At 37.4% G+C, this 22,593-nt stretch overlaps 1 protein-coding gene across 7 annotated transcripts in view; it reads right to left on the bottom strand.

The window, feature by feature from the left end:
* The window catches only part of FRY (FRY microtubule binding protein), a 454,114-nt gene that overhangs the window by 103,594 nt on the left and 327,927 nt on the right, over positions 1-22,593 (bottom strand). For 6 of the 7 annotated variants that reach the window (XM_074021820.1, XM_074021819.1, XM_074021818.1 and 3 more), the window contains 11 exons: positions 20,660-20,842; positions 18,588-18,674; positions 15,813-16,072; positions 15,225-15,414; positions 14,446-14,570; positions 11,217-11,274; positions 9,588-9,679; positions 9,135-9,307; positions 7,870-8,030; positions 6,650-6,760; positions 150-304 (listed from right to left, as the gene is read on the bottom strand). In XM_074021820.1, the coding sequence (XP_073877921.1) occupies positions 150-304; positions 6,650-6,760; positions 7,870-8,030; positions 9,135-9,307; positions 9,588-9,679; positions 11,217-11,274; positions 14,446-14,570; positions 15,225-15,414; positions 15,813-16,072; positions 18,588-18,674; positions 20,660-20,842 (1,595 nt within the window). Of the gene's footprint in view, positions 1-149; positions 305-6,649; positions 6,761-7,869; positions 8,031-9,134; positions 9,308-9,587; positions 9,680-11,216; positions 11,275-14,445; positions 14,571-15,193; positions 15,415-15,812; positions 16,073-18,587; positions 18,675-20,659; positions 20,843-22,593 lie in introns of all 7 variants that reach the window. The other variant, XM_074021821.1, reaches the window with a different exon arrangement.

The raw sequence follows: 22,593 nt of genomic DNA, 5'->3' as shown, positions 1-22,593 counted from the left end.
TACCTGCTGGGGACATACAGAAAATTTTATATTCTCATATAATTTACTTTGCTCATAGAGTTGCAAAACAGTCAGCTCTCCATCATTCATATCACAAAAGGTAACCCTAAACATACTTGACACTCATCACTGCTTATAAAAATTCATACCTGCTTCCACATACAGTTGCTATGGCTTTGAAGCAGCCAGATGCAAGTTGGTAGGAACCTGTGTAGCATCGGTCAATTGCCCAATTAAAAAGATTTATTTGGTCAGGATTAAGTTCCAGTAGCAAGACAACAACTTCGCAGCCAAGTTGATGAACCTGAATACATGGAGCAAATCAATATTATTTGTATTTGACGAAAGAATGTTCTAGAGAAAGACACAGATAAAGCTTAGTCAATATAAACTAGGTAAAATGAAAGGAAGACTGAGCTTTCATCTTGGTTAATTTATATGTCATATATTCTTCAAGAGAGTATAATGTCGCAACTGAAAACTGAAATGGATACATCAAATTTGATCATGTAAGTCTGTTACATAGTGTCCACCTATTCTCAATTTTTATCTCTGAAAAGGGGTAGCCGGGCGCAGTGGCTCATGCCCGTAATCCCAGCACTTTGGGAAGCCGAGGTGGGTAGATTACCGAGTTCGAGACCAGCCTGGCCAACATGGTGTAACCCCATCTCTACTAAAAATAGAAAAAATTTGCCGGGCGTGGTGGTATGTACCTGTAGTCCCAGCTACTGAGGAGGCTGAGGAAGAAGAATCACTTGAACCTGGGGGGCGGAAGTTGCAGTGAGCTGAGATCGTGCCATTGCACTCCAGCCTGGGTGACAGAGTGAGACTAGGTCTCCAAAAAAAAAAAAAAAAAAAAAAGGCGGGGGGTGGGGGGGACGAAGACTTTATTGGCAATTTTTTTGTGCATTTAAAATATGTCTGAAAAATACATGTATTTGGTTTAAAAAATCCAATATACAAAAGGATATCCTCTATGTATTAGCTTAGAGTATTGTGGGGGGATCATTTGATCATTTGATGTTACCACTGTGCATGCAGGGTGGCCACTCACCTAAAGATTTTGATGCCGGTAGGAATAGTGATAATTATAGTGGCAGATGTGAAGTATGCTTGTGTATCAATGTCTATTCCTACTACAAAGTCTCTTAAGGAAAAAAATCAGAGGAAATATGACCATGAGGATTGGTTACTAAATATATTGTGTGAAGCTTAGCAGCCTATCTTTCAAAAAGAAATACAGTCTCAATAGACTCTTCTTAAAGTTTTTTTAATTAAAAAATCATACTAAATAGCATTAATAGGATGCTGAATCGATGATTCCTGAAGCTACTCTCAAATACTAGATGGTCAGTGAATATGCACATTTGTCCAGGAGAAGGCTGGTGCCTAGAGGCTACATGTTACTTTCTCCTCAGAAAGTAACATTCTGGCCAGAAGTGGTGGCTCATACCTGTAATTCCAGCACTTTGAGAGGCCAAGACAGGCGCATCACTTGAGGTCAGGAGTTTGAGACCAGCCTGGCCAATGTGGTGGAACCCTGTCTCTATTAAAAATACAAAATCAGCTGGACGTGGTGGTGTACGCCTGTAATTCCAGCTACTGGGGAGGCTGAGGCACAAGAATTGCTTGAACTTGGGAGGCGGAGGTTGCAGTGAGCTGAGATGGTGCCACTGCACTCCAGCCTGGGCAAAGGAGTGAGGTTCTGTCTCAAAAAAAAAAAAAAAACCAAAAAATCCCAACTAATATTCTGGTGCCTCCTCCTAAAGTTGTTCACTCTTCTTGCTAGTTGGAACCAGGTTGAAAAGGCAAGATTCTGGCTTCTTCATTTTTTTTACTTACAGGGTTTGGGCCTAGGTGGGAGTGATATTCTAACTGGATGGTCAAACATCTTCCACCTAGTTCCCCCCAACTGGCTTTAAGTAATTCGCAGCAGATAAAAGCTGATGATATTATTGCAAATGACTTAAAATAACATTTCATTAAAAAGTTAGACTTGAGAGAAGAATCAAGCTTTTACTGTGCTTTAGAAAGTTATATTGAGGTATAAAATACACAGAAATCATATATAATTCCTATGTATATGATGAGTTATTTTAACACCCTCCTATGATCACCACCAGGTCAAAAACCAGAATATTACCAGCACCACTGAACCCTCCCCTGGGCACTCTCTTAAACACCAGCCTGTCTTTCCTCCCCAGGAGAAACCACTATCCTGACTTCTAGCACTACTGGTTAGTATGGGCAGTTTTTCAGGTCTATATAAATGGAATTATAGGTATATAATTTTGTCTCCTGTGGCTTTAATTTGCATTTCCCTCATGCTATAGACTGAATGTAACTTCCCAACCCTCAATTCACATTTAAATTTTAACCCCCAAGGTGGTGGTATTTGGAGGTGGGGCCTTTAGGAGGTGATTAGGTCATGAGGTGGGGAGCCCCTGTGAATGAAATTAGTGCCCTTATAAAAAAGACCCCAGAGAGTTCCCTTGTCCCTTATGTTAAGTGAGGACACAGCAAAGAGACTGCTGCCTATGAACCAGGAAGGAGGCCCTCACCAGACATAAATTTGCCAGCACCTTAACCTTGGACCTCTTGGCCTCCAAAACTGTGAGAAATAAATTTCTGTTGTTGATAAGCCACTAGTCTATGATATTTTGTTATAGCTGCCTGAATGGACCAAGACACATGATTATTAATGAGTTTGAGAACCTTTTCTTATGTTCACTGGTCAGTTAGGTAACCTCTTCTGTGAACTGTTTAAGTTTCTTGCTCATTTTTCTATTGAGTCTGTATTTATCTTATTTATTTGTAGGAGTCCTTTATATATTCTAGATAAGAAGCCTCTGCTGATTGTGCATTACAGACATCTCTCACTTTATGGCTAGCCTGTTCATGCTCTTAATGGTGTCTTTTGGTGAATAAAAGTTATTAGTTCTTCCTTAGGGTTAGTAATTTTTGCATTCTGCTCAAGAAATCTTACTGTAACCCCAGGGATGAAGATATTCTGGATTATTTTCTAGAGACTATTATTTTAGCTGTTACATTTAGATATGCAATCCACCTGCAATGAACTTTTGTAAAGTGTGAGGAAAGGGTCAAATTTCTTTTTCTTTCTTTCATTTAGTAAGGCTATCCAACTGACCCCAAATTACTTATTGGAAAAAACCATTTTTCTCATTGCTCTGCAGTGCCATCTTTGAAATAAACCATGTGTGCATACACATAATACATCGTAATTTTCTGGCCTCCCTATTCTACTCCATTGGTATATATATACTTATTCTTGGCCAATAGTTTGGTGTTTTAATGACGATACATTTATAATAAGTATTGATTTCTGCTAAAGTGAATCCTCTCACTTTGATTATATTGTTCAAAATTATCTTAGCTATTTCTGGTCCTTTGCATAGATAGATAGATAGATAGATAGATAGATAGATAGATAGATAGATAGATAGATTTTTTTTTTTAAAGGAACTTCCAGTTGTCACAAATATCCTGCTCAGATTTTGACTAGAATTGCATTGTCTCCATATTGCATTGTCCTCCATTCTGGAGGAGAATGACTTCTTTACAATAGTGAATCTTCCAGTTCAATAGCATGGTATATTTTTCCATTTATTAGATGTTTAATTTTTCTCATTAATGCCTTACATATTTCTATGTATGAGGCTTTGCACATTTTTGTTAGGTTTATTCCTAAGTATTTAATGTTAATTCCTAATTTTAAAATGCCATTATAAGTGGCATAATTAAAATTTTATTTTTCCAGCTCCTTATTGTTGCTGTACTGAAATATAATTGATTTTTAATTTTGACCTTTCATATGGCAACCATGCTAAATTCACTGACTAATTCCAACACTTTGTCTAAAGACTTGTTGGAATTTCCTTCACACACAATTGTGTCACCTGTGAACAATGAGTTTTACTTATGTTTTATTATTCTTTATAATCTCTTCTTTCCTACTGCATTGGCTAGGATCTCCAGTATGATGTTGATAGAGGTGGTGACAGTAAGCTTCCTTGGCCATTTTAATCTCAGAGAGAATACTTTCAAATTCACTATTAAATATGATGTTTGCATATTTTATATTAAATATGGTGTTTATATGGTGTTTTGTTTCAAGGTGCCTTTTGTCAAACTAAGGATGTTCTTTTCTATTTGTAGTTTTGCCAGGAGTTTTTCTCTTGAATAAATGAAGAAGTTTATCAAATGCTTTTCTTGCATCTGAGATCATGTTTTTGAGATTCTGTGAATATAGTTAATATATGAATGAACTGACAGACATTTGAATATTAACCAACCTTACAGTGCTTGAATAAACCCAATTTGACCATGGTAAATCATTTTTTTCTATATCACTAAATTCAATTTTCTAATATTTTATTTAAAGTTTTGTATCTATGTATTAGAGACAATCTCATGAATGAGACTGCCTTTTAATTTTCTTTCTTGCTACAACCTTTTCTTGTTTTATTATCAAGGTTATTCTGGTTTCACAAAATGTACTGGGACGTATTTCCTTTTCATCTGTTTTCTCTTTAAAAATTTGCATTGAATCCATGCAATTTGTTCTTTAAATGCTCAGTAGAATTCATTAGTAAAGCCATCTGGTTTTATAGTTTTCTTTTTTTTAACACTTTAAAGAAAGTCACTCCCTCTTTCTTGATTGAACTTGCCATGGATTTGTGAATTTTTTTAGTATTGTAACAAATTCAACTTTTGGTTTAATGATCACTACCATTAATTTGTTTCTCTTTCATTAATTTCTACTCTTATTTCTATTATTTCCTTCATAGTACTGTTTTTGAGTTTGATATTCTATTCTTTTTCTAACTTCTTGTGATGGATGCTTAGGTCATGGATAATCAGCCTTTTCTCTCTTTAATATGAGGGTCTTCAAAAAGTTCATGGAAAACGTATATTATGAAAAAATTATGCATGGATTAAATTTTTTTTTTGCACCAAAATAAACTTGTGCTAACTTGTTATAACATATCTGAACAGAATTTAGTTTGAGGCACTAAGAAGGAGAAGACATCAGTTTGAAAACAGCCCCTATCAGAGTAACATGAATTCTGCTGAAATTGAAGCAAGTACAAACATCAAATTTATAGTGAAGCTTGGGTGGAAGAATAGGGAAATCATTGCTGCTTTACAAAAAATGTATAGGGGCAATTCTCCCAAAGAAATTAGCAGTTTACAAATAGATAACCTGTTTCAAGATGGTGATGAAGATGAAGCCCCCAGTGGTAGACCATCCATACCAATTTGTGAGGAAAAAATTCATTTAGTTTGTGCCCTAATTAAAGAGGACTGATGATTAACAGCAGACACAATAACCAACACCACAGACATCTCAACTGGTCCATCTTATACAATCCTGACTGAAAAATTAAACTTTAGCAAATGTTCCATGTGATGGGCACTAAAACTCATCAGCAGTAGACAAGCAGAGCTTTCAATGACAATTTTCAACAAATGGGATTAAGATTCTATAGATCTTCAAAGAATTGTAACAGGAGATGGAACATGGCTTTACCAGTGCTATCCTAAAAACAGCGCAATAAAAACAACGGCTACCAAGAGATGGAAGTGGTCCAGTCAAAGCAAAAGTGGACTAGTCAAGAGCAAAAGTCATGGCAACAGATTTTTGGGGTGCTCAAGGAAAGTCACTTGTTGACTTTCCGGAAGGCTAAAGAACAATGACATCTGCTATTATAAAAGTGTTTTGAGAAAGTTAGCCAAAGCTTTAGCAGAAAAATATCTCGGAGAACTATACCAGAAAGTCCTTTTTCACCATAACAATGCTCCTGCTCATTCTTCTCATCAAATGAGGGCAATTTTGCAAGAGATTTGATGGGAAACCATTAGGCATCCATCTTACAGTCCTGACTTGGCTCCTTCTGACTTCTTTTGGTTTCCTAATCTTAAAAAAATCTTTAAAAGCCACCCAATTTTCTTCAGTTAATAATGTAGAGAAGGTGGCGCTGATGTGGTTAAGTTTCTAGGACTTAGTTCTGGGATGGATTCTTTAGGCATGGATTAAGCAAAGACTTCGAAAAATGTCTTGACCTTGATGGAGATAACGTTAATAAATAAAGTATATATTTTTAAAATTTTTATCTTTTAATTCTATTCTTCCACAAAACTTTTTGAAGTCCCCTTGTATATGCGTTTAAGGCCATGCATTTCATTCTAAGAAAGGCTTTACTTACAGCCCACAAGTTTAGTATATAGTACTTTCATTATTCTTCAGTTAAAAATATTTTCCAGTTTCCATAGTAATTTATTCTTCAACTCATTGGTTACCAGGAAGTATTTTTTAAAATTATCTTTTTGTTATCGAATTGAATACCAACTTAATGCTACTCTGATTAGAGAACATAGTCTATCATTTCACTAATGTGACCTTTGTTGAGATTTGCTTTATGACCCGGCTTATAGGCAATTTTGATAAATGTTACTGTCTTTTTTATCTTGATGTATCATAGTGTAAAGTGAACAACACATAAATCTGTATTTGTATGGCTGATGTGTGAAGAGGCTGTATTGTGAACAATGCTTATACATCTCAGTAACTCAACTGAGGCGGAACACAGAAGACATTTAAAACCAATGTATTTTTGCCTATACTTACTCGTAAATCTTGACAAGCCAGAATGTTGTCAAGCCATTTATATAGGTAGCCATCCGGGGAAAGGCCCACATTGTCGAAGACAGGGCCACAGCACAGTACTGCTGACATTGCCTGGTGATAAAAACACAAGACATGGAAGTGAAACTTGGAATGATCTGATGGTATCCAACTGACTTTATAAAACATAACTGTCAGACTTACAAATGATAAGGACCCTCTAAAGACACTTATTTCCCCAAGATTTTTAAAGCATTCTTTAGTAGATTTACTAAAAAATACCGGATTCCAAATTTGGCTTTCATAAGAATTAAAAACCCATAAGTTTACCTTTGTGGGCTTTTAATTTTATCATTATAACAACTCTTTATGACCACAGTAAGTATTCAAAACCAAAAAACCATTTTGCAATATTTAAAATAAGCTTTCCTTCAATGTTTCAAGTGAATTCTGCTTATAAGATAAATATAGCTTTTCAAATTTTGCTTTTAGGACAAATATTGGACTAATGTATTGAACTGAGACAGTATAAAATATATGAAAAATATGAAAGTAAATAATCATAATTCTTAATCAAAGGTAAATAAAATGAAAAATATAAATTTAGTACCTCTAAAGGGGTGGGTGGAGGGATAAATCAAGGGAAAGTAGAAGAGGGTATCTTGAACAACTTTGTAATTGGCAGGTCCAACTGACTATCAGGGCCATAGTTTAAATTAGCTCCACTGAGGTGAAGGAAACCTGAGAGTCAGTAACTTATGTTCTGTATGACAGAGCTGATATACAGTTAGTTTTCTGAAGGAAATTGGACTGTAAAGGAGTCATGCTTCTGAAGGCTTTGAATAGTCCTAGTTGGGGGGAAATTTATTTCTGGCAGTCTTCTAGGACAAAAGGACATTAAAAAGGGAATGCTGCTCTGGGTAGATTTTGAACTTGGGGTGATGTCTATTTTTTTCTTTTTAGGTTGATAGTTAATTGACAAGGCAGCTATATAATGGGTAAATGAGCAAAAATATATGGTTCCCACACAGGAGAAATATGAGAAGAAAATGGGAGCTTAGAAAAGCTATGCATGTGTGTGTCCATGTGATTTTTTGTATGTGCGCTTAGATTTTATTCTATTATATCGTATTATTTAAGTTTATTTTTAAGGCATGGTTATTAGTTTCATGAGAGAGACCATCCATCTGACAAAAGTCATTCGTGAGTACAATGTCACCTACTTTTAATGCACAATACTGGTATCTTGTAATCTGATGATTTCTGTCACTGTAACGATCCAGAGGAGTGAACATAATGCTGAAGGGTCCTGCCCACTGGCTGAATAAGATGAAAAGATGGTGCCTCAGGCTTTGCTGGGGGAAGAGAAATCTTCGGTGGTGAACTACGGAGAAAAACACACTCAGAGGTTACAAGACTGGAAATACTCTATATGGCCGTTATGTATATTTCTTACATTTTGAGGAAAGGAACCACTTGATTTTTTAACTGCGATTTTCTTTAGGCAATGAAGCATGCACTTAAAAAGTCAAGCCATGTTTTCTTTTCTAAGTGTTCGCTCTTCCCGTCCTCACGCTGCAGTCAGCAGCACCTTGACTCAGAGTGGGAAAGAAAGATCAAAAATAGGACCTGCAGGGATTTTTTTCTAATCAATACCTGGGAAAACTGCAACACTTTTCACTCAGCTGCTGCTTACATATTAAATATTTTTTGACTGCTGCCCATCTTTAAGAGAACTCGGAAACAGCATAGACTGTCTATTTCAAACTCACATAGGCACTTCACTTTAACTGAAGAAGCAAACTCAAATCTTAATTTAGGGTCACTGAAGCTGAGAAGGATTGGTGAGGAGGCTACTAACATCAAAATGGTGAAAAGCAGAAACATTAGTTGACAAGGGACTTTTTGTAATAATACCAAAAACTTTTAATTATAATAATTTTTTATAGCAAACTAACCAGCTATTTTATTTTCTATGTTCTATTAGAATGAATATGTTTCATACCCATTTGCTCTGTGAAAGAAAATTTTCTCCATAATGTAATATTTAATCGAATGTAAAATATATTAAGCTTTATATACATTTAATGTGTTGGTAGGATAGAGTCAGAGAGAAGAAATATTGCTGAAATTACCTGTTCACAGATTAGTATAGAGACAATGTGAAAAAAAATGAAGCCTGTGTGAATGTTCCCTCTGAATTACTTCCTTCCTATGGAAATCACATCAGTTCATTTTCAGATGGAAACCAAAACAAAGAATAGAAATGACACACACAAAGCCAGATTTAATACTTATCATTCCCTTTCCAACTCTGTGCTGAGTAATGACAATCTGTTCTCATATATATGTCCTAGTATCTCAAAGTAAATAATCCCATCCCAGACCTGCATAAAGGCCAGTAGGGTTAAAGAGGAAAGCATGGTAATAAAGAACACAAATGGGCTTCCAAGCATGAATGGTAATTTCTTGTAATGGATCACTGTACCTGGAACACACTGAATCAAGTTGGCGACCATTGCACTAAAATGCGCCCGGATATCTTTAAGAATTTCAACTTCTTTGTCATTTTCAGCTTCTAGGAGCATGCGGGTCAAGTCCACGTATTCTAAGAACAAAGCTCCCAGGGCTAAAGTATCCCGCTCTAAGGCTCCATTTGTGCTGGAATAAAGGAAAATTAAATTTTTAGATGATCAGTCTTTATGTCACACTAATACAGGCTTCATGAAAACTAAGATTCACTGTCACAACTCATACACTAAAGTTGTTCCTAACCTATATGCAGTGTAAAGAAAATATGAAAAAAGAAAAAGCGAGCTTTTTGGATTTTTCTAAGTTAAGGGTATTATATTTAAAAACAAAAGAAAAGAGAGAGACAGAAAGAAAGACAAAAAGATCAGTGTGGTGAGAAGAGAGCAACTCGGTAGAATTCTGACCCTACCTGTCACTTATTACACCAGCATCAGCCAGAAGTTCGAAAATTCGAAGTAGCTGTAGCCTTAACAAGTCTCGCCGTTCTCGGCGTTTCTTGTTCTGTGTAGAAAAAGGTAGTATCACTTACAGACGTGGGCAAAACAATATTAACTTTGCTTTAGAAAATGGTATTAAGAAGAGGCATAATCTAGTCATTTTCAATTTTCTAAGCATAACAGTCAGCATCTATTTTGCTTTCTTCCTAATCCTCAGAGGAAATGCTTGCTATCTACAGGCTGTAAGAGAAGCACATCGTAAGTGGGTCAGTCAATGTTAGGTGGAAATGTTGAGAAACAACAAGGCCTCATTTCCCAGCTGCTCTCAGTGTCTGCTGAAAGGCGGAAGCATCTGAAACCAATGAAAGGGGCAGGGGACATGAAGTAATCCCAGTTCCGGTCATGGAAGTAACACTGTTCTTATTCACACTGCTGAATTTCCGTTATTTCTTTATTTTTACATTTTATTTATGTATTTATTTTTGAGATAGGATCTCACCGTGTCACCCAGGCTGGAGTGCAGTGGTGTGATCTTGGCTCACTGTAACCTTGAACTCCTGGGCTCAAGTGATCCTTCTGCCGCAGCCTCTCGAGTAGCTAGGACTATAGGCGTGCACTACCACACCCGGCTACTCGAGTAGCTGGGACTACAGACACGCATTACCACACTCGGCTAATTTTAAACATTTTTGTAGACCTAGGTCTTGCAGCCTGGTCTCAAACTCTTAACCTCAAGTCATCCTTCCACACTGGCCTCCCAAAGTGCTGGGATTACAGGCATGAGCTACTGCACCTGACCTAATTTCTGCTATTTCTTGTATCATTGCTACTATATGAGAAAGTTTCTTTTCTCTTTCTTTTTTTTGAGACAGAGTCTTGCTCTGTCACCCAGGCTGGAGTACAGTGGCGTGATCTCGGCTCACTGCAACCTCCACCTCCCAGGTTCAAGCGATTCTCCTGCCTCAGCCTCCTGAGTAGCTGGGACTACAGGTGCGTGCCACCAAGCCCAGCTAATTTTTGTATTTTTAGTTGAGATGGGGTTTCACCATGTTGGCCAGGATAGTCTTGATCTCTTGACCTGGTGATCCGCCCGCCTCGGCCTCCCAAAGTGCTGGGATTACAGGCGTGAGCCACCATGCCCGGCCCTTTTCTAGTCTTTTTATTATTTTTATCCGGGTGCAAAAACTTTTCAGAATTGACTTCAGGGAAGGTGATGCTGGGGAAAATGCCTCATATGCCAGATGAGACAAATTACATTCTTGGCCATTCAACTACTTGTAAAAAAAACAAGCAAACACACAAAAACCCAAAATTCAATTTTAATTCAAATCTCCTGCAAAAGAATGTAATAGTTGACATACATGAGTATTTTAAGTTGTTTTGCATTTATATGTTTAGGACATAAAATCTATAGAACCATTTTATACTAATTACTTAATGAAAACTGAAAAATAATAAAAACAACAAAAGTTAAAATATCAAGAGTCATTGTTAACAGCTGTTAGGTGTTTGTATTCTTTAGAGGAAACCACTGGGTTTGATTTAAATTCAGATGATTGTCCAAAAAACCAAGCCTTAATTATTTAAATTCAAATTCTTACCTCTGGTCTTCTTTCCAGAGCTTCTTTCATTAATGGATGAAGTTCTTCTACCAGTTCTCTACGGACAAAAATGTCAATTTTGAAATTCACTGTTTTTGACACCAAACTTGTCACTAAATACTCTATATCCATTCGATCCCAAATCACTTGCTGTTTGCACTTTGCTTCTAACACTACAATCTCCCTGACCTCTCCATTTCCCAATCGTGTGCTAGGCTGGAAACAGGTATTGTCCATACTTTGTATTAGTCGTCTTAATTCCAGTGCTATGCATATAATTTTGGCTCAGTAACTATTTATTGACTTGATTTTGATTTAATGTTCCAGAGATCTCTATGGCAAAAACAAACAAACCCTATGTGAACAATTAAACAAACAATATTTTCCAAGTATTTTCTAAATTCAAGTACTTTACTACAAGCTATGGAGCTGTAGATAAATAAAATTGAGCCCCTGCACACAAGAAATTTTCAGTCTAATTAGTGGAAAAGAGATGGGTGCGATTAACCCAGCGCTGCATTTGGGATCTGTGCTCAGGAGACTGACCTCTAGTTGACTTTAAAACAAAGCCTTTTTTGGATTTCAGAGCTAAATTCCTTTATTTCCACTATATAATAAATAAAAAATTCTGTATGGCAAGTACTAAAATTGTGAGATTCTCATCAAAACCTTTTCTTTTATATAGTAAAAATATAAATCTTGATCACAATATATGTCTTTGTCCTGATTATCTCCAGTTCTCAACATTATACTTTCTAATCTAATTAGTTCTCTTCTTCAAGAAATAACTTCTGAATCGCTAGGTCAAAAAAACAGACAAAAAGATAAGATGTAGCTTGTTGTCAGACTAGTATGTAGGTATTTTGTCTACAGTATGCCCAGGTTTGAAAACCTTGTACTTTCTGGTAGGACATTTTGTTCTATTAAACATCACCAGCCAGGAAAATCCAAAGATGGGAGTAAACTCTATGCCATTCCATACTGAGAGACAGAAAGCCTGGGTTCGAGTCCTGATTTCTCCAATGCAGACATTAGCATTTCTTCATCGAAGAAATGGGAATAACATCGATAGTCTCCTTCACTTTACAGTGGCCATTTAACAAATATTTACATTGTGAATATTTACATTTAATATGTCCTCTCAATAAATTTATGAGATGGATTCTATAATTATACTAACATTTAAAAAACTAGACAGATACACTTATTTATGTTTATTTACTATGCCAATTTTACAGTGGAGAAAACAGAAGCCCAGAGACATTAAGTTTTCTAGACTCACGAGGCTAGTTGGTTACATAATCTTACCTGTCTCTAGGAATATTTAGAGGTCCATATATGCAAAACAATCTTAGATTATTCGGGAAAGAATGTTGGGTAATTTCAGGGATTGTTATTGTTATCTCCTTGTATTTCTTTTCTTTTCTTTTTTTTTTTGGTGACAGAGTCTCACCTAGGCTGGAGTGCACTGCAACCTCTGCCTCCCAGGTTCAAGCTATTCTCCTGCCTCAGCCTCCTGAGTAGCTGGGACTACAGGCGCACACCACCATGCCTGGCTAGTTTTTGTACTTTGAGTAGAGATGGGGTTTCACCATGTTGCCCAGGCTGATCTTGAACTCCTGACCTCAGGTGATCCACCCACTTTACCCTCCCAAAGTGCTGGGATTACAGGCATGAGCCACTGCGCCCAGCCATCTCCTTGTATTTCTATATGATATTTTGTCTTAACTAATTAACCAATAACTAGTAAAACTCTGGTTAACTGGTACCTACACAGTCAGAACCCACAATTACTTCTTTTAAGAATGAAATCTGGGCTGGGCGCGGTGGCTCACGCCTGTAATCCCAGCACTTTGGAAGGCTGAGGTGGGCGGATCACAAGGTCAGGAGTTTGAGACCATCCTGGCCAATATAGTGAAACCCCATCTCTACTAAAAATACAAAATATTAGCTGGGATTGGTGGTGCGCACCTGTAATCCCAGCTACTCAGGAGGCTGAGGCAGGAGAATTGCTTGAACCTGGGAGGCAGAGGTTGCAGTGAGCCGAGATCACACCACTGCACTCTAGCTTGGGCAACAGAGTGAGACTCTGTTTCAAAAAAATAAAATAAAATAAAAAAAAATCTGACTCTAACCATAAATAACTTAGATCTTTTTCAATAGCCTCTTACTAATCTTTATTTTTCAAGTAGGGTTTCTCACAAACGCTTGGAGGTTTCTCATTTCTATCTACATGGAAAATTTTGTTTGAGATTTTATTTGTCCATATAGGGTTTTGTTGCTTAGCTAAAGTCATCAGAGGCAACCCAAACTAACATTTTACAATGTCTCTTTCAAAGGCTTTGAGAGTGCTTCAGATGGAATGTTTATTTGATTGCAAATGTGAATAAATAAGGAATCCGGAAAGCAGGTATATGGCTATATTAAGGCAAAGAAAGTGCCCTACAGAAAGATCAACCAAGTTGGGCATGGTGGCTTACACCTGTAATCCCAGCACTTTGGGAGGCTGAGGCGGGTAGATCACTTGAGGTCAGAAGTTTGAGAACAGCCTGACCAACATGGTGAAACCCCGTCTCTCCTATAAATACGAACATTAGCTGGACGTGGGGGTGCAGGTCTGTAGTCCCAGCTACTCAGAAGACTGAGGCAGGAGAATCGCTTGAATCTAGAAGGCAGAGGTTGCAGTGAGCTGAGATTGCACCACTGCACTCCAGCCTGGCAACAGAGCGAGACTCTCTCAAACAAACAAACAAACAAACAAACAAAGAAAAAAGAAAGAAAGAAAGAAAGAAAGAAAAAGAAAGAAAGATCAACGAACGGAACTGAACACATTAGAAAGGGTTTTATCAATGCTTAACCTTTGAGAGTCCGTTGGGTAAATGTCTGATGAGCAGACTGTTGTTATTTTGACGTGATAGCCTCTGAACAGTCTGGCTAACTGGGATTGATACTGAATTATCTTCATTTATAGTTGTCTAAAACAAAGCTTGCCAGTGAAATACAATTTGAGAGGTAAAATCAAAGTTGCAACGACTAAAAGTGACAGGTGAGGCAGTTGCAAGGAATGCTTGTTACATGCACATCAACCAAGACGATGTAGTGGGAGTCACACAAAGCCTATAAACTCTCCAGGTACCCGCCAACACACAGACTTAAATTTGAGTTAATAAAGGAACGACAATAGCAGCAGCATGTATGAATTTAGAACAACTCATTAAGACTACTGTACCTGAAAACAAGGGAATTTGTTCTTCCAAATCCTAAAACTAAGGACTCTGTGATCTCAATGCTCTCTAGTCTCATCAAAGGCACCAACTGCTTTAACAGAACTCCCACCGATGGGGTGCCTATGGCCTGAAACAAGTTGAATACAAGTGAAAAAGAGGTAACATGGTAATGGATGGTTCCTTTAATCAAAGGATGATTCCATTGTAACAGTTTCAAAGTACTGAACCACATCCCAAGGCACTGCCATCATTTCAGGAAACACACACACACCTACACACACACACACACACACACACACACAACCCCACAAATTTAATACAGCAAAATGAATGCAGGTCTCACCTGGAACACAAATTCTAAAAAAATTTTTTATAATGGTTTTCTTCTTTTTAAAACCATTTAAGTCTACAAAGCTATCTTTAACAAGATAATTTATTTAATCAAGGCATGATTTAAAGGTGAATATTTAGTGAGGAGGGACAGAAATGTAGTGTGGTGTTGCAGGACACAAACCAAACCTCAGGGCACGAATAAATACAAGTCACTCTATGGTCTTAAGCAAGTTTCTCAACTTTTCTTTATCTTTGGTTCCCCATTTGTCAGGGAGGAGTAATAAATTATTCATATAAACACTCAATGGAATTTAGAAATGTGTAGGATGAAAATCTGATCCCATAATACTCCAGATGGCAGGCACAGTGCAATGTGCACTGTGAACTCTAGACAAACAAGCTAAAAAAAAACCTTACAGAATAATTCTTCTGAAGCATGTCATGTCACCTTGTTATCGTAGCTCACTGTACCATCAGGTGTGGTTGCCATTATTTCTGGAGTGGAAGCTCTTAAGTGTCCTGGGCTCATAATACTGGGTTTTGCAACTCCAAAACAAAGAATTAGGTAGTTTCTCCACAAAGTGACATAGTTGTCTCCGCTGCCGGCAGTGCTGGTTTTCTTGGCATTAATTGGGCTACTAGAAATATGGAATCAAAAACAAGAGTGAAACTAAGTTCTGGATTTTAAATATCACTTATTAAATAAAGATCATAGGAAGTACTCAAATAGAGTTGAACAACTGTCGATTGAGAGAAGAGTATCTGCATTGGATGAGAAGTCAAACAGAAGAACTTTCAAATATCTTTTACCATTAAAAGTCTGAAATTATAGACTTAGACAATCATACTGATTATTGAGGAAAAAACCCACTAGCTTTAGACAAAAATTTTTTAATGTTTTTACTCAATGTTAAGAATTCTCTAGTAGGAAGTTCAGAAATTGGGATGATAACATCCCAATCTCTTGTACAAAATGAAAACTTAAGAGGGCAAATGGAAAAACAACAGGGCAGAGGAAAACACAAGGATGCCTTACTTTGGGTCCACCAGAGGCATCACCGACTGGAGTCGAGTGAAGGCATAAGGCCAGGCATAGCTGAGGGCTGTGGGGCAGTGCTTGGGTAAGTTCTCCTGCCGGAGGAAGCTGAAGAGGCAGAGGACCCATGGGTCTTTGACAGACTGTGCGAATATCCAGACATGGGAAGGGCTTTTCACATCATAATGGCTATTGACCAGGACTGCGTTCCATTCCACCAGCCACTGCAGATCCACATTGTGGGTGAGTGGTAACGTTGCCTGTAGGTATAAGAGGTAGGTTGTGAGTTAAACCCGAACTGAAGTTATCCCTCCTCCACAGGGCTCAGCCTGGATACTCATTCTTGCACAGTGCTTTTCCTGAGTGCACTGGACTGGCTTTGAATCTGAAATACCAATCCTGCACCTACCACATTTGACCTTGGTGTGTGGTCATCAGTCTTCCTATGCTAAATGATAAGCAGCTTAAGTGCAAAATTTAAGAACTTGGATCATATTTTGACAGGTTTATCGTCACAGAGCACTGTGTATCAGTACACAGAAGCTGTTCACTAATTATTTGTTGAATGAACATATGACAGTAAATTTAAACTGAACCATGGATTCACTATTTTAAAATTCTGAAAAGTTATTCATCTCTGAGATTCACAAATACGTTTTTATCATTGTAATTAATACATTCTTAAAGCTATGATCTTCTCTATCTTTCCTTACACTAAAATATCTTCCCTTTGATTTAGAGAGAGGGCTAAGCACAATCTCTTTTATGAAGGGCATTCTACTGACAGTTTTTGAGATAAGATACCTACATATTCTTATTTTATGTATGATGTATGTATGAAGACAGAGTCTTGCTCTGTCACACAGATTGGAGTGCAGTGGTGTGATCCTGGCTCACTGCCACTTCCGCCTCCCAGGTTCAAGTGATTCTTGTACCTCAGCCTCCCGAGTAGCTGGGATTACAGGCACACGCCACCATGCCTGGCTAATTTTTTTATTATTGTTTAGGAGACACAGGATTTCACCATGTTGGCCAGGCTGGTCTCGAATTCCTGACCTCAAGTGATCTGCCTGCTTTGGCCTACCAAAGTGCTGGCATTATAGGCGTGAACCACCACATCCGGCCAAGATACCTACATATTCTCGCCCTATGATAGCAAGTAAAAATAAAAATCCCTTGAAATCTCTTGAAAGGTAAATATCTATATTAATAACTTCTTATATTCCATTTTGTTCTCTTTTAAGTCTAGATACCAAAGTTCAGGGGAAATCAATTTTCAAATAATCCAGCTATTGTGCCAAGAGAGGACACTGCCTTTATGTTTGTTAGGCATGTAAAATGATAAGTTTATCCATTGGGTTTATGAGTTCCCATGGGTAAGAGTGTTTTAATAGTGGCCTCAATGGTCAATAGGCTGTAAGGGGCAGAGATGGAGCTGCAGAACCTGAGAGATGAGATGGCAACATAGGCTCTGCCCAAAGCCTGTGACCTGGGAAAATTACTGAACATCCTAGAATCTCTGTTTATTGAATGTATGACTTGGGAATTATAATGCTGATCTCACCAAATCTTTCAGTGAATTACATGAGATAACAGCTGTAAAAACACCTGGCACAAAGCAGGCATCGCTTCTCCCATTACTCTCTCCCCGTTTCTGTACATCTTCCTAAGTTCAGTATTGCTGAGCTAGTTACCCAGCTTAAGATTTTGATTTTGGTACACACAGAACAAAAGTACATGAACAAAATATAAAGCGCTATCTGTAGGCAAGTAGGATACGTACATTAAGCAAAGCTTAATATTCCGTTCCATGTCAAAACAATTTCAAATTCTAAGAGGGAGGACTATTTCACTATGACTGTTAAGGTCTGCAGTACCTGGCTTATAGTTTTAGTGTATTATTATTATGACCATAAGCAAGAACAGGGCTACTAAAAATAGGAATCTGTGTTCAATCAAGTCAGAAAAGGCCATGAAGAGCTCCGAAATGTCTTCAGGTTTTGTATACACTTATAATTATCTGACAAGTATCTGCACATCAGGCATCCGCAACATCAGTAACATGGATTCTGCAAGGAGTCTCAGCTCTGTCCTGCCTCCCTTCAGCTATTTAGCCCAAATTAATGCAGGTCCTGTTTTTACACTTTTATTTTTAAAGTCAGATAACTAAAATCAGTTTAAATTTCCCTTCTACACTTGTTCAGGAAATTGAAAGTTGCCAAAGGAAGAATGTATTTGTGTAGCAGATAAACTTCTCTTAGGTTCAGAGTCCAAACCTGGGAAGGAGAGTTCGAGAGACCAGACTTGACCCTGGGCTCTAAAACTCCCCTTTTGGGTGACTGTGAAATTCAACATTTTTGAATTTCAGTAACTGTGAGAATCAAATCAAATAATAAATGTAAAAGCACTTTGTAAACTATAAAGTACCACATAAATAGAAGTTACATATTAAGTACAATATTAATTGCTAAGTCTAATATTAAGTGATAAGTACAATGAAAAAGGCAAAGTAATTTTCCCTAAGAATCCTGAGCAATTCTTCTTAAAATTGTAGTTTACAAATATTATCTATATTCCTAAGACCCAGATTTTGTGTAAAATTTATCTTAAACTAACATCTGAAAAACTAGTCTTATCTTCATAAATACCTTTGGGTCAGTTTACTAATCTGACATAAACACCCAAATTATTCCACATAATTTTTCAGTGACTCTCTACTTTAGATAGGTCCAGAGCTTTTAAGAGCCATTATATTGGAATCAAATGTGTACTTACTGAATCCGAAACTGCTACATGAATAAAACTTTCTAGAATGGAAGAACTTAGCTGATCCATGACATCAATCATCGGCCTGTCGTCATCCTGTACAAAGGGGAGGCGATTACTCTCTATGGGAAAATGAATCCTCCCCACCCACCCCACCACCTTCGTCTGATACATGAAGCAGGACAGCTTGCGAGACAGCGATAAGGATTTTCTCACAGAAAAGTGAGTGCCTAGAGGGTGGAAGGCAGTGAGTAAAACTCCTGTGGTTCTGAGCTTCATCTTTCAAGTTTAATGGAAGATAATTAGAATTCCAATTTCACATTGTACTGAAAAGACATACACCTGAATTTCAGACTCATACATGTACATGAGAATCTACCAACACCATACGTTATTCACTATGGTGTTCATGTTATTAATTTTGAGAAGTAGAAATCCTGCAAGAACATGCTTTGTTAGACCACCAACTAAAATGCTACTTACTTTAAGTCACTGGTCTGTTAAAATAACTGATAAATTGTTTACTGTGACTGAATTTTAGTCCCAAAGAAACCAGACTGACAACACACTCTTTGTAGTATCTACATAGTATATAACGATTTGATATAAGATGCAAATTGGAAAGGGCACGAGAGAGTATCTAAGTGAAAATGCTACATGAATAATACATAAATGAATGGATTCATTCATTTATATATCATAAATAAATTCATCCATTCATTTATATATTATGAACATAATATATGTAATGAATATATAAATATTCATTTATATATTATATATTCATTCACCACCCTTTATTATGGAGAAATTTGAAAATATAAAATTATTTACTCAAAAGCCTTATAGAAAAGCCTTAGAATGTCTCTATTTGTGTGTGAATGACAATGATTTAAAAAACATTATGGCAGGTCAAAGAAAACAACATATGAGGAACATCCTTGATGCAGTCTACTGGATTAACACTTAAGAAGTGGGGCGTTAGAGCCATGTGTATATATCTGTTGTTGAATTTTGGCTCTGTTACATTCCAGCTGTTGATTTTGGGGAAGGCATTTAACCTCTCTAAGCCTCAGTCTCAGTATCTGTACAATGGGATAATAACCAAACCAATCCTTAGGTTATTATGAGGGTTAAATGAGATATTCTATATAAAGCACTTAGTAGAGTACCTGACACATACATGGTAATTATTATTATCATTACTTTCATAATTACAAACATGATGAAGGTTTGCTAAAATATAGCATGTCTTAGAGATTCATTTAAAAGATGCCAGAGATGTGGCCCTGAAATATATCAGAAAGCTATCTAAAGAAATGTGAACAGAAAAGATTGTGAAGTTGAAAGTATTTTATAAAGACAGTGACTATGTCAAGTATTATAAAACCAAATTATTTTTAAAAGAAGAAAATAGAAAGTGATAATTTTCTAAAGAAGTATATGACATGAAAAGCTGGTCCTTCTTTCATCGAATTATGCACTTGGTTTGGCCACCCAAGCTACTTGCAAGAGAGCAAGAAGTGTTTTCTGTGAACAAGGTGTACAACATTTGGCCAAATGTGGGGTGTTAGCAGGCATTGATCATGCTTAATAATTGGCTTCCTTCTTCCATTTCAAGAGGACATGTTTTTTGTGATGCCATTTTCTACCATCATCAAGATTAAACATCTTTCAGTTCGCCAAACTTGCACCTTGATCATTTCAAATGAGATATATTATTTTTTCAATTTTATTCTCTAACATAAAGTAATAGTATCTTCTTAATTAGATGTGTGTTGAACACTGTGGAGGAAATGATCCATAGCCTAAATTAATCTTAAAATTCTTTACTTCTTAGCAAAGTAATGTCCCTGGAGAACTGGGATTGGTCTTTTCTATTGCTTTTAGAAAACATGACTTACATCTAGTAGATCAAGAATGCTATTACAATCGTTTAAAATCTAACAATGAATGAAAAATGCGACACCACATGTAACATAGAAGTACATGAAATAGTAATGCATCATTTGTACTTTTTAATCTAAATTTCAGAACAGTTGAAAGTAAGAAATGGAAAAATTCAGAAGACAAATCCATACCTCAGGCTGTCCCAGGGCAACAAATAACGCTCGAATTTCCTTGAGTATTAAAACGGACAGTTTGCGTGTGGCCACCTGGAAACTGCAGAGTAAAACCAGAGCAAAACCTTCTACAGCGTGGAGTACACTGCAGTGGGGACCTCGTTCCGACTGAATTCTGTGACTGGAGCCATTTGCAATGAGCTGTTATGCAATAAGAACAACATTCTGTATTCAGCAAAATAACAATGGAAGAATAATAAACTCATGTTTTATATATCTTTTGCACATTTGACCTTGTAAATGTTAAAATAAATCACAATGGTTTAGAACCAGACATGTCTATGAATGTATTATTACTATTCATGAAATATCCTAGATCCCCTTTTGTCTTTCAGATCAATTGTTGCTGTGGAATATCATCAACCATCTGTTACTTCTGATGAAAAATAACTCTTCAAAGGCTATTAATGTTAATAAAAACACAACTCCTTTCATCTTTACCACTTGGTATTACACTGTATATACAATCAAAGTGGCCAAAGTTGTTATTGAAATTCTCCACAGACTTTTGGATACTATTAAATCGAATTTTCAAACATTTACTTTCTATTTCTTCTTGCCTACTTGTTTGTATGTTAGATTCTACTCTAGGTTTTGCACAGGTGTGTGATGGATTCTGAAAGTTCCCAATCCCCAACCAAGTGAATCTAAAGTAAAAGCAAGCCAGTCAACAGGGAAGTTTCCACCTTCATTTTTGTTTTCCCGTTACAAGCACATATAATCCTTGGTTTCCTACCTATCATGTGTTGGCATGTCTACAACACAGGGAAGGGAGAAGGAGCTGAATGTCATCTCTGGGGTTAGCCTCTCAGGAATCCCAGCTGTTCCCCAGATGCTACTATACTGCCGTGAGCCTCCACAGTCTTTAGACTCTCAGTTCCACTCTTCTCCAGTCAGACCCCTTTCTCCGTCTGCTCATTGCCAATGCCAAGTTCCCACTGCCCTGGTTCTCCTCTGACAACACTCCTCAATGCGCTCTGCAAAACGTTATCGCTACCTTAACCATTTAGGATTGAGACATGAAAGGATAAAGAAACCACAAGACTGCGCTGTCTTCTCCATGGATATTGAACAAAGCAACCCAGGTGTTGCTGGCTAAAAACAACTAGTGGACAGCTGACTTTTATATACCTGTATCCACAGCCATATTCATATCAATATGTATATCCATATGTACATCCACACCTACACCTACATCCACATCTACATCCACATCAATATCCACATCTACATCCACAACCCTATCCACATCCTTATCACATCCACATTTACATCCATATCCATATCTACATCCACACCCACACCCACATCTATATCCACAGCTACATCCACATCCACATTCCTATCCACATCCATATCACATCCATTTACATCCACATCCTATCTACATCCACCCCCACACCCACATCCACGTCCACATCCCTATCCACATCCACATCCCTATCCACATCCCTATCACATCCACATTTACATCCATATCCATATCTACATCCACACCCACACCTACATCCACATCCATGTCCACCCACATCAATATCCACATCCACATCTATATCCACAGCTACATCCACATCCCTATCCACATCCATATCACAACCATTTACATCCACATCCACATCCTATCTACATCCACATCCACACCCACACCCACATCCACACCCACATCCACATCCACATCCCTATCCACATCCATATCACATCCATTTACATCCACACCCACACCCACACCTACATCCACATCCACATCTACATCCGCATCTACATCCACACCCACACCCATATCCACACCTACATCCACATCCATGTCCACATCCACACCCACACCCACATCTACAACTACATCCACATCCATGTCCACATCCACATCCACGTCCACATCCACATCCACATCT

This window comes from Macaca fascicularis, chromosome 17 (assembly GCF_037993035.2).
Source record: "Macaca fascicularis isolate 582-1 chromosome 17, T2T-MFA8v1.1".
Taxonomy (NCBI): Eukaryota; Metazoa; Chordata; class Mammalia; order Primates; family Cercopithecidae; genus Macaca; species Macaca fascicularis.
This window is presented reverse-complemented; position numbering and strand designations above follow the sequence as displayed.